General features: G+C 56.9%; 1 protein-coding gene across 1 annotated transcript; it reads right to left on the minus strand.

Moving 5' to 3' along the window:
• Positions 1 to 535: 535 nt before the first annotated feature.
• Positions 536 to 10,158, minus strand: BESB_028690 (serine/threonine protein phosphatase; the record flags this gene model as incomplete). Its single annotated transcript, XM_029361543.1, has 17 exons — positions 536 to 803; positions 1,136 to 1,287; positions 1,412 to 1,519; positions 1,858 to 1,955; positions 2,445 to 2,653; positions 3,117 to 3,255; positions 3,588 to 3,711; positions 4,158 to 4,335; positions 4,810 to 5,108; positions 5,415 to 5,519; positions 5,802 to 6,312; positions 6,666 to 6,745; positions 7,392 to 7,514; positions 7,834 to 7,977; positions 8,539 to 8,713; positions 9,291 to 9,429; positions 9,915 to 10,158. The coding sequence occupies 17 exons, from the start codon at positions 10,156 to 10,158 to the stop codon at positions 536 to 538; spliced, it is 3,096 nt and encodes a 1,031-aa protein (XP_029215443.1).
• Positions 10,159 to 12,663: the final 2,505 nt, after the last annotated feature.

The following is a 12,663-nucleotide window of genomic DNA, read 5'->3' on the forward strand; positions in this document are numbered from 1 at the left end:
AACTGTCGCCTCCTCCGCGTCTCCCGTCTCTCCTCGCCCCAAATGCCCTAATATTTTGCGACACGCGTGACCTCCCGGCGAGCTGCGCTAGGCGGCTCGCCTGCTCACCGCATCCATGCGGCCGCACATGTCACCGCTTCCTCGCCCTCTGGGTTGTAGTTGAGAGCGCCACGCGCTTTCTCTGCTCACTGCACCGTCGCAAGGCGCAGCGGCAGACGCCACACACAATTGCGCCGGACGCATGGAAAAAACCCTTCCCGCGCCCCTCTCCTCCTCCTTCCCCCCATTTCTGCGCTCACAACTGGCCTCCCCCCCACCCTTTTGCGGCTTCGGCGCTCTCTCCCTTCCTCCTCGCTGTGCTCCACTTTCGGAGACCACAACCGCGCCAATGCCGCACAGCCTTGGCGCCTCGCACACGCTCGTGCCTCTGCCTTCTCCAGCTGCGACCGAACCGTCTCCGCCAGCTCCTCGTCGCGTTCTTCCTCGTACCGCCTCGTTGTTGCGACCGCTCTCTCTGCCTCTTTCTCGATCCGTTTTACTTCTCCGAGAGCTGACTAGTCAGCGTGAAGCGCCTTGAGCACGACGACGAATCGTTGGCGCCCTCGTGCGCCTCCGACCCGTCGACGGCTTTTCCGTTGTTCTGCGGGCCGTTCTTGCTCGGCTCGTCGCGATTTACACTCTGCAGAAAAAAAGTGTCAACAGGAGTGAAGGAGTCCAGGAACTCCTCGTACTCAACCATGCCTTCGTCGTCGAGATCCATCGTGTTCACGAGCTGGTCGATTTGATCTTCCGTCAGCGGCGCTCTGAAAAAAAGCAAAACGCGCATTCCACCAGTGAGGCAAACACCTGGCGACAGCCGGATTGCGCGGCGTTGCCTCTTGGCAGTTCCGTGACTCAACGACGAGACACACCCATCTTGATACAGATACTAACCCGTTTATGCGGATCGCAAGAAGCAAACGATTTGAAGTGTTTCTTAAAAGGCGACGCGCCGCTTCCTGTGTAGCTGCTCATGTAAGGAGGCATGAGCGTGTAGCGCCCGCAAGATGCGGTCTACGTGGTGGCGGCTGGGCAGCGCGCTTCGGAGCGGGGCGAGCTAAGTGCCGTTTTTTTCCCGCCCTCACTCCTGCCTTACTCGGTTCGCGACAGCACGGTGTTGACCGTCACGAGCGCAGAGCGGAAGTCCTCAGAGTCCACTTTGCCAGTCATGTCGGGGTCGAACTGGTGCAGCGCGCGGCGGATGCTGCTCTTGTGTTGGAAAATTGCTGTGCAAATTTGTCCCCACAGCTGCAGAGAAAGATAAAATATTACGGAGTGCGCAGTGAGAAGGAAGCGAGAGGACGAGAACGAACGCGCCACGCGACGCCGAGGTGGGGAGGTTGACAGACGCAGAAGGACAAACGTATCTCACCTCCTCCGCGGCGCTGTTGTTCGAGTTGCTGTCAACAACGTGGAAGGCCTGAAGGAATTCGAGGTAGTTGATGCGCTTCGAGCCCGTCGTATCTACTGCCTCCGCCACCTGCGAACAAAAAGTGCAGTGTGTGTGTGCTGGAATAGATGTCTCCTAATACAGACGAATCTACACCTATTCCAACACACAAATTCTTACATAAATATACACATATACACACATATATATACATGTATGTATGTATGTGCGTATATATGCATGCATGCACAGTTACGTATACAGCTGAGGCACAGGAAAAGAGAACGCGTGACTGTCTGCTGCAACGGAGCGCTAGTGTAGACCAGCTAGGCGAGCTGCGTGTTTCTGCTTGAGGACCGTAACAAACAGGCGCGGACGCGCGTCTTCTCAATCCGCAAGATCCCATGTGGAGGCTTTGAAGCGCGCACCTTGTAGAGATGCTCATCGGTGAGGCTGAACCCGAGCTCTTCCTCGTCAATGGGCAAGCGCTTGATGCCGGTGACGAAATCCGCGTAGGACAGATATCCTGCAGACGACGGCCACACACACATACACCGACGCGACAGCGATGAAATCGAGACCGAGCACCGCGCATCGCCACAATGCCTCGCGCTACGAAAACCGCGCCACTCGTTCTGTTCAGCGTCCGCGCCGAATAGACACGCGCCACGCGAAGAGCTTTTTGCCAAACAAACGGCGGCAAACCAGGTCCAATCGGCTGTCTCACTCACGAAACACGACTACTGGCGTACGTCGGTGCGAGCCTCACATTTCCGTGGCGTCCGATTCACAGGCACGCATCTAAAATACATTTACACACATAAGCATACATGCATATGCCTATACATATGCATACACGTATGCCAATATACCTGTATATATATGTATATATGCCTTATATATATGTATATATGCGCTTACAAAGATGTAAAATATGCCTCTTCATATAGACATATGCTTATAGGTATATATGTATATACGACGCTGTAGGTGTTGTTGCCTTTGTTTCGCTCACCGTCGCCGCCCTCATTGTAGTCTTTGAACTTTTGGAAGAGCGCCACCGCGCGTACGGCGGAGGAGCGCCGGCGGGCGTTGACCTCCGGGCCCAGGTTACCGTCTTGTCTCTGCTGCTCGTAGTGGCGGTTCGCAGCCTCGGCCTTGTCCGCCAAGATCGCCTTCCCGATGCAGTGGAGTGCGCGCTGAAGCCACGGCACGCTGTGCTTGCTGCAGAGAGAAAATCCGCGCAGAGCGCCAGTCTCAACGAGAAAGGCGCCCCACAGGGCCTCCGTAGCACGCCACGGTCACAGAAAACTGGGAAGAGAAAAAAAACGCGGGAAATGGACTTCGAATGTATACATGAGAGAAGACATCATCTCCCGGAGACGTCAGCTGACGCGGCGAACCTCGACACGTCGCTCAAAGGTGCAAACTAGGCACGCTATAACACGGCACAACCTCGAACGACGCACACGCGGGGCTGAGGATAAGGGTCCCTTATGCACTGTGCACAAGGAAAAAACTACATAGATAAAGTTATACATATATATACATGTACAGTCGAATATAAGCAGTGAGAGAGTCCCCTCGCGGGACCTAGTAGACAGACGAGGGGGCCGGTGCTGTGCTGCAGCTCTCGCACGGTTTGCGCTGGGTCTGAGTAGATAAATACTAAAAAGAGAATCCTCACTCATCGTTGATCACGTGCGAGTACACCACGCGGAAGCGGCCGAGGAACTCAGCGACGTCGATGCTGCCTGCCGCCGCATTGAATGCAGGGCTGGCGGTGATCAGACGCATCAGGATTCGAACCTGCGGCTCACTCAAGCCTGGAAGCACACAAGCACACGCGAGGCAAGAATCCACCAAAAACGCATCCAACGATACAAAGCTTACATGCCACAGGGATGCGCGGCCGCATGAGGAACACCCTACGCAGAGACAAGCGACAAACCAGGCGTGGCTCTACAGAATGCACGCGTGGATATAAATCCACGTCTACACGTTTGCAGATACACATCTGGATGTAACAGAGTACAGGTCGTTTTCTTGTGACGACGCAAGCAGCAGGAAGATATCGAAGGCGCACAGACCTCAGACCCACGCACACATATTCCCAGAAGGAGAGGCACTCGAAAAGCGAGAAGAGAAAAAGCCCTACCAACGTCCAACTCTGTGATGAGTTCATTGAACTCGCGGAACGACACGGTGCCGTCGCAGTTGCGGTCAAAGAGCATCAGAGTTTCCTTCAAACTCAAATCTGCGCTCATGATCGACTCGAAGACCTGAGAGAAGATAGGCCGCACACACAGAAGTCAGCTTCTCCTCGCGCCGCGACGCTGACAGGGCCTCAACACACCCATCAACACGCCCACGAGCACGCACACGCCTTCTCTTTGTGTAAAGGCTCCGTGCCTGGCGCTTGCTATGCGCTTCGGCAGAAATCGAAGTCTACAAATGCGAACTGCCTGCAGTCGACTACTCGCTCCTCCAGAACTCCACGGAAAATACACTCGATGGAAAATTTGCAAGCTTATGCACGCGAATACGCCCGCGCGGCCACAGGTGCGCTGCTACAAGACCCCGGACCAACATACACCCTAAAACCTAAACGTATATATATGTACAAATAGGAATCTGTATAGATGCGCAGATTTGACAAGCCCGTGGCACGTAGTACATCGCGCGACGCTCCCAGTTGCGAGGTGTGTGGGCTCGCGATTTGACTGACTCGGGCGATGCACTCGCGGCGCCAGTTGAGATGTTTGCACTTGGGCGGGCGGAACTCGACGCGATAGCGGTTGAGAAATTGGTTGTAGTACACGAACCCGTCGTCGTCGACGACGTGTAAGCGCTTCATCAGGTAAACCCACGGAAAATTCTGCCCCAGCACGTTGGAGCAGGCCTCTCTGAAGACGCAGCCAGGAATACACGCACAACGGCAGACGACAAACCCTGGACTCTGAAAATCCCTTGAAAGCACCTCTATGCAGCTCCGCAGGCGCAGATCGCGGCGGGGGAGGGCGGAGGGGGTCGAGGAAACGCATCTCAAGCACCACCACACTGAGAGCAGGTGTGAACTTCAAACTGCCTTCGCAGGTCCTACAGCATCTTCTGAGGTCATGATGCAGCAGACGAGGGCTACCTTGAGTTCCCTAGGAGCGTTTTTTACTTATGTGCCCCCGTGCAGAAGGTGTTCCCTACGCGCGCTTGAAGCCCCATCCTCTCTGCTCTTTTGGCGTCTTTAACTCCACCGCTGCGAGGCACTTGGCTCTCCTTATTCGCCAAAAAGATCGCCGCAGAGCCTCGCTCCTGCAGAGCGTGTCTCATTGTTTTCTATTCCTCGGTTTGCGCTCTGCCTTTGTCTGCCGCGAGCGACCTACCTCCACTGCGCGGGCCTGACGCGTCCACTTTCGGCGCCCATGTTGAAGAAACACCACCACAGATCGGTTTTCTTCTCGCAAATCATTTTGCAAATTTTTTCAATGATCTGCTCATTCATGCGCGCCGCCGCAGTCCGTCGGTGCTGACGCTTGGCCTGCATTTCGAGGTCTTTGATGCGCGTCTGCAGGAAGACCTTTTGCGTCGCTGCACACGTCTCGCTGTGGAGCATCTGAATCTCAGCCAGCGATGGAGCCATGTACTCCTGGATCTCGAACGAAAGGTTCGCCTCGAAAATAATCTGCGAAACGCCCACGCACGTCCTCACACGCCAGACACGTCCACCGCTCACAGGAGTCTCAAAAAAGGGAGGAATCTAGAGGCGACAGCAGGCGCGCACGCATCAAGAAGAGCCGTTCTGCGACTAGCCAAGGCGCTACCGGCCGGCGGTCCCTCTCTCCCTCTCCTAAACCCCCTCCGAGCGAGGATGACAGCCTCCTGACGCCCGGGCGCTCTGCGGCGACAGTGAGCTCTCGATAGAATGGAGTCTCCACCCCGGAGACTAAAACAGACGCGTAAGGGGGGACGAAGGCAAGCGCGCCCTTACCACGCCGCCGTAGTTGCCAGTGGTGCCGCAGTAGTTCGACGCGGAGAAAAGCGTCACGCAGCGCCCGTCGTGGACGGGCTCGAAGCCCCGCAGGTTTGTCGGCACCTGCAGAAAGTAAAAGACGCTCGGGCCTGAATGTTGGGAACGCGCCGCGCACTCGCCTTCAGTCTGAACTCCAGCGCAGAGAGCCCTCAGCAGCCGTTGAAAAGCCACAAAATAGACAGTCACACACTTAAATAAACTCACACACGCAAACGCGCAAATAAATAGAAGAAAATATATACAAAAGATATGCAACCACAAAAAAATATAGACATATGCAAAAAAAAAAGTGTCAATATGTACGGAATGGTAGTAGTGAGGCGAGAGGCGGAGTCGAGGCGGTACCTGGTGGGATCGGATGCAGACTTCAAGGTTGTTTTTCGTGAGGAAGGCGTCGGTGACGTCTGGCCCGAAGGCGATGCAGTCTGCGCCTCGCGTGCTCCATCCGCGACCGCTTTCGTGTTGCGGGTCAGACCAGAGAAGATCGAACATGAGTGTGTCTTCGAAGGAGTGGGGACACGCAGGGCAGGGCCGCTGGCGGTTGAGGCGGTCGATGTGTTGGAGCGTGATGTTGTCTTTGCGGCAGAGGCCGCCATGCACGACGAACACGCGCTTCTCCATGACCACGCAGAGCGGCAGCAAATGGAAAACGTCTTGGAATTTCTGGTACATGAAGCCCCCGTACTTTTGCCGCACTTCCTGTGCAAAGCCGTAGACCTCGTTCATGTCCGCGCTCTCGTGGTTGCCGCGGTTGATGATGACACTCGATGGACAGTACAACTTGAATGCAAACAACATCATGAAAATCTCAACTGCATACCGACCACGATCTGCAATGTCGCCGTTAAACAAATAGCTGCACACACACACACACACAAACCCACACATGCATGGGCAGGCAGAGCAGCAAGCGGACAACGTGTGCGCCTAGACGCAGAAACGCTATACGATACCCACACACGCCCGTCACGCATACATCTAGCCGTAGGCGCTGCCACATATAAGCCTCTATATTCCTAGCCGGCGCACACACTCAGTTTTCGCCCCCCCAGGCATCTATGCATCCGGAGAATGCTCGTTGTGGACCGCCCATCCTCAGTGCGCCGAGGAGACCGCGGCTGCGCTTCCAGTGCCGCACAGAACCTGCTGGCCGGCAGGCCGCGATTTCTGTGCAGGCTCCTCGGGTCCCGCGCATGCGCCGTTCCTTACACGTTGGTTGGCGAGGGCGGCCCGAATTTGTAAAAGATCCAAAGGACGTCGTTCAACTGGCCGTGCGTGTCTCCAACGAGCTGAACAGACACGCAGAAAGATCCACTGCAACGAGGGGACGTTAATCATGACATTTATGAAAGCCTCGTAGTTTTGTTTTGGATGAATTTCGTGTCATTCACATTACGTACATGCGTCGACCACGCATGCGCCAGACAGAGGGAGAGGAAGAGGGAGAGAGCGCAACAAACGTCCGCGCGACGCGATGTCTCACACAAGAAGCGAAGGCCTCGCTTGAGCCGCGAACAGCGCGGCGCGCACAGCTTCATCTCCGCCAGTATCTCCGCCACATACGGATTTCACTGCGCGATACGACCTGCTGATCCTGACCCCTCCAGCGCGGAAAAGCCCCTTTCATCGATGCCCTCTTTCAACAGGACTAGCACCGCGCATGGCACGTCGCCATAGAAAAATCTCGAAACTCCACACTAACGGTGAGCGTTCCGCGCATTGCCGCCATGCATCGAGAAGCAGAACGATGGCGAGAGTCACTACAAAGTCACGCGCCTCGCGATTCGCTCAACCCGTCCTCCAGCCTCCCTCAAGCAGGCGTCGTTCGCCGCCTTTCCGAGGTAGCGTCCACGCGACAGACTTCATGCATTTCAAGTCCCAGACTGCCAGCGGAGTGTCTCTGATCGTCGCCTGCGGAGATCGACATGTGCTTACCACAAGCCGCGACCCGCTTTTTTTCGGGATCTCCACCTCGACAACAGCGCCCTTCATCGTCTCCTTGTAGTGCTCTTCAATCGCCATGATCAGCTCCAGGGCGTACTTCCGCGGGAGCGGATACTGCGAGAGACGCAGACACGAATCAATATTTTGAAAATCAAAAAAAATTAGAATATATAGGAATAGGAGTTTTTCTGCTTAAAAGGTTCTCTAGCGTTTACACTATCGTGTGAAAAACAAGCAGGGCGATCTGAGCCCGCCCACAGCGCTGCCGCCTGCAGCGCTGCGCCTCCCTTCACCTCCCTCTGGTGCTTCTTCTCTGCCTGGCGATGCGCTGGCTGTTTCTGCGCGGCGGCGTCTGGATCTGCGTCTGTTCCGCGGAGAAAATGCAGCTGCGTGCCTTCGTTCTCCTTGTTCTGAGCGGGAGCGACGCGCTTACGTCTGGATGGTCCCTGTAGTGGTCTATGAGGTCAAGGCAGAACTCGCGTGTGAGAGGCCACTTGACCCGGGGGCCCGTGTAGTCGTCGGGGATGTTCTCTGCAGAGATCGACGAGGCATCCACGCTGCTCCGGCCCAGGCTGCGCTGCAAGTCGCACACCCAGACGCCACGCTCACCCAAAGCTCTCGCCAGCCGTCGGCCGCGGGACTCGCGCGCCGCTTCGCTCGCCGACGCACACACAGGCGAGTTCGCCGCGAACCGCGTCTCCGAACAGACTCAAACGCCCCGCGCAGTGCCGCTCTGTGGCCTCCCAGCGCAGCGAAGAAGACGCCTGCGCTCCATCTCCAGTCGTTCACGGTGCTCGCCGCAGCCCCCCCCGCCCCCCCCGCACGCATCAGTCCACGGAAGCGACGGCCGAACACAGAGGCCAGACCAACGCGGAATGAAGACTGCCTGCAAATCAGGACGCGGGGGTGTCTGTGGACCCTGGTCGCCCCCAGGGAAAAAAAACTGGCGTTAAGCTGAGGGAGGCTTAGCGCGGAGGCGCGCACTCTGGCCTCGCTCCGCACGCGAGTCAAACCGAGAAAACGCATTCGGATGGACATCGACGGGTGTCTGGCGGCGGGCACGACAAACATCTGGTTGGAAGCAGAGAATGGATCGCACGACTGTCAGAAGCTGGAGTCGCCCCGCGACGACGCTTACCCGCATTGAGCTTCGCCGCCGTCCCCGAGGCCCTGCCGGAGTTTTGCCGGCATCGGCCCCCGGAACTGCGAGGAGAGACGAGCGCGGGCGCTCTGTCGCCGCCTCCTCCATCTCCACCATACTCTGCTCGTGAATCTGTTTCTTGATGGTGTTCAGGGTCGGCGTGCCTACATCTCTGCACAGACGCAAGCGCCAGAAGCCGTCGCGGTGAGCACACAACCTCCCAACACACACTCTGCACCCCGGATTCCGCTCGTTTTGAAGCACGCACGATTCTTTTTGAGCGAAGCCTGCGGACAGATCGCAACGCTCCGCGCAGCAAACGTTCCTTCGGGGGAGGGGGGGTGAGGAAGTAGGAGTTATTTTTTGAGAGAGCAGAACCCCAGAATGCGGTGCAGCGGGGCGGCGCCCGTAGCAGCGCGTCACACTAAAGAACGAATCCGCCAGCCGATCGACGAGGAGGCACACAGAGCTCTCAACGCCTAGGCAGCTGCGCCGAAGCCCTGAGAGAGGCAGTCCGCCTGTTGCCCCGTTCTTTCAAAGCCCCGACGACGTTGTCTGCTCGCGCCGACTGGATATATACCAGTGGTCGCCTCTCACACATAACCAGAAGCTTCCCTCCTGCCTAGCCGGGGCTTGCGAAAGCAGTCTGGTGAAGCTGTTAGCCACAGGCGTGAAGAGGCGGCACTTCATGCAAACGGGAAAGCATGGAGAAGTTCACCTCCCAACGAAAGAGAAGAGAACGGACACACCTGTTGTTGACGAGGGCATCCTTCTCTTCAAAGGCATCCAGTTCGTTCCAGAAGTTGAACGCAGCGGCGTCCTGAAAGGCCTGACGCGCGCGGTAACTCCGCCATGCCGCTTGCAGTTGAGTCGCGCTGCACGTTTTAGCTGAAGCAGAAAACACGCGGAACCACACCCCCACCCCGCGGTCAGATAAAAATGTGAAACGCTCTGTCAGGCGTAGAGGCCTAACGAAACGGATGCACCGAAACAACGACGGACGAAGATTGACGGCTGGTAAGAAACTTCACCCGAATGCCCGCGCGGCGCACCCCGTAGCGAGATTTGAGAGCGGAAGCTCTAATCTCCCACCTTCCCCGCCCTCCATTCGCGCAGACGTTGGAAACGCATTCTCGGGGACCGAAGCGTGTGCAGAGAAAGCCTCAACTTAGGCCGAGCGCAAGGCTGCAGCGACTCAGTCAGTAGGTGTCGCTGCAGCACACTGCCCCCCGCGTGTGCGAGCCGCATCCCACTTTGCAGGACGAAGCACCACGCCGGGGAAAGTGATGGAAGAGACCGAAGCGGTGCCCGGGAACGACGTGAGGAAGGCGGGGGGTGAGCGCAGAGCACACCTAAAAATCCGGAGGACTTACCGTCGTAAGGCGTAGCTCGATTTTCGGACACGAAGAGGCCCGCGCCGGGCTTGCAGCGGAAATACCGCTTGCCATCGACGGAGCCGTCGTTTTCTCCCAGTTTTCGACCGACGAACTCGACCCCGAAACCCCTTCGGGCAGCTTTCTGCTTCTTGCTCAAGGGGCTGGGCGGCAGCGGCCCCGCATACCGAATATGGGCTTTCCGGCCGTAAACGGCCACCACATCTCCGACGGAGAAACCCATTGCCCTGGCACAGACAAGCGTCGACGGCAGTGACCAGGCTCAACGGTCGGGAGAAGACGCAGCAACTCAAACAAGAGGAAACGGACTGTATTTCAGAGGCTGGCGCTTGAGAAAAACCGCGACGACATCGTTAGGCATGCGCCGGGAAGAAACGGGACTTGATCGGTGAATCTGACAACGCAAAAAGACTGGAAGATACCATGCACGTAGCCAAAATCAGACTTTCAAAGGCACGAAAGCCGGAAAGGTCAAACTTGGGCCCAAAGGAACGCGAAGAGGTCCGTCCCAGAAGCCCTTTTTTTGTCAGAGAAAACATGCTGCAGCAGCAAGATGAATGCGGATCGAAACCGATGGTACATACAACATAGCTCAAAAACTCGGGAAAGCCGGAAAACGATTGGAGAAGAGAAGGATACGTTGCCAGTCATTGCAGGGCAAACACTACGCCACTTCCAAGCAGTGCTTGGCGCCAGCTCAGCTGGACAAGAAAATGAAACAGGAGATGAGAGAGAAAATCGGGAGACCATGCAGCGCGCAGTGAAGAGATCTGCGAAACAGCTACCCCTCAAGCTAGCTGCCCTGTAAGTTACCAAATTTCCAGCAAAAGAGAGACAGTACTGCACATCCTGCAACACCTGCCTCCCACACACGGCATAGAGAAAAATCCCGAGGCAGAACACATATGCAGACGAAAACAGAGCAACGGTTGGAGCAGGGATCGGTTGTTTTTCCTGTATCAATCGGTAGCCCGGGAGCCGTCGATGTAAAGGGGGCTGTGGTTAAACCTCCACCCCGCGCCCCCTGCGCTGCCGCGTGCTGCAGGGCTCCGCAAAGACTCAACTCGCCTCATGCACGGTGAAAGCGATGACCCGCCAGCCTTCGCAAGAACTGAAAGAGTTGCCCGTGTGCAGGTTTGCGTGAAACTAGAAGCTCACTCTCAGTATACACAGACTCAGGGCGTTCTCTGCTTGCTCCCGGAGCCGCAGCGCCGAGCAGGGTTGCCCTTTCGTGTCCGCTCGCCCCGACATTGCCCTCGCCACAGCCGAATGCCCGTCAGTCCTCTTTGCTCGCCGGCGTGAAGACATCGCAGCAATCAATGAAGATTAGGCAACTCTGGCGCGGCTTCGACATATTGAGTGCTGCCGTGTGTCATCATACGGGGTGTATCTGCTGCGCCCTACGAGCCTAGAGTACTTCGCATGAGAAGCCCTAGTAGTTGCCTTGGAGGGCCGTTCGAGGCAGTGCTCGCGCTGCCAGTATACCCGCGCACCAGGCTGTGCTGCACGGGCAAATGCCATCTTCTTAGCACGGCACACCACCATTTCTCGATAACATTCCGCCAACGCGAGTGCCCATGACTAACTGGTTCCCCTGGAAGCTCAGAAGGGAAACCGCAGACCACCCGCGCTCCGGCAGTCAGAGGATCTCGCCTGGCAGATGCGCAGCGAAGGGAATTCCGTCTAGTTTCGTGCAGCCGACTAAGGCGAGGGGACGCTTTCCACAATCCTGACTGCTCCAGCAAGAACAGCAGCTTTACGCATTCCCCGCATCAAGGCTTCGGATCCCTGGACGGTGAGAATCGTTACCTCGCGCCTTGGCACGCGAAGGTTGCACACTTCGAACCAAAGCCACGGCCCGCCACCGGGCCGTTGGTGGTGTCTGCATGGAATGCATGGCATGGAAGGTATGGGGATCGCTGGCTACAGGAAGATGTGCTTCAAAACTTCTGTTGAAGTCGAACGGCAGCGGCCTTTCTGCCCTCCCTACTTCCCCCCTACCCCCCTCCCATCCGCAGACATCCTTGCTCCCCTGTAGAGGAGGCGTCGGAGCGGTCCGAAACAGCAGGGCTCAACCTTCGTCTTAGTAATAGAGACCGAGGAGCGCCAGCTCAACGCGTCTGTCTGCGACAGCAGGTGAGCCGCGGGAATCGCCCACACGAAGCAGCGGAGCACAGCTCAGGACGGTATGTTGCCGATTCGAAGCCTCCCCTCGTAGTAGCACGCCCAAAGGCTGTCAGGGCCATACCGAGATCTTGGATACACAGGCACAACTAGGCAGTCTTCAAGAACTGCTGCTTGGAAACCGGTTCGCACACAGTTCTCATCGAGAACACTATCATTGATTCCCTGACCCGCTGTATCTCCAACAGCCTTCACAGGCCCAGCTCCATCAAAGCGCCATAGACAGGAGAAAGGCTTCCGGCGCGCTGCGACAATTTTATGTGATGGGGTGAGGGTGGCAGGAAGATGTCAGAAAGAGGAGCACTCGGCCGGCCTCAAGGGACGGAACGCCACACAACCCTAAAGCTGTACTGCTTCCTTTGTGAAAACCCCGTGCGGAAATCTCTAAAAAAGGAGCCTACACCAAAGCGGAATCTATTAAGGCAAGACGCCGCATGCTTCTCAGCGTCTCTGGAAGGTCGGGTAGCAGCTGTTACGGCGAATTACGGGCAACCACGAGTCTGTGACAGCGTGGAGCCTAGCAGCGGGTCAGAAAACATGTAGC

Source organism: Besnoitia besnoiti, assembly GCF_002563875.1.
Source record: "Besnoitia besnoiti strain Bb-Ger1 chromosome Unknown contig00015, whole genome shotgun sequence".
Lineage (NCBI taxonomy): Eukaryota > Apicomplexa > Conoidasida > Eucoccidiorida > Sarcocystidae > Besnoitia > Besnoitia besnoiti.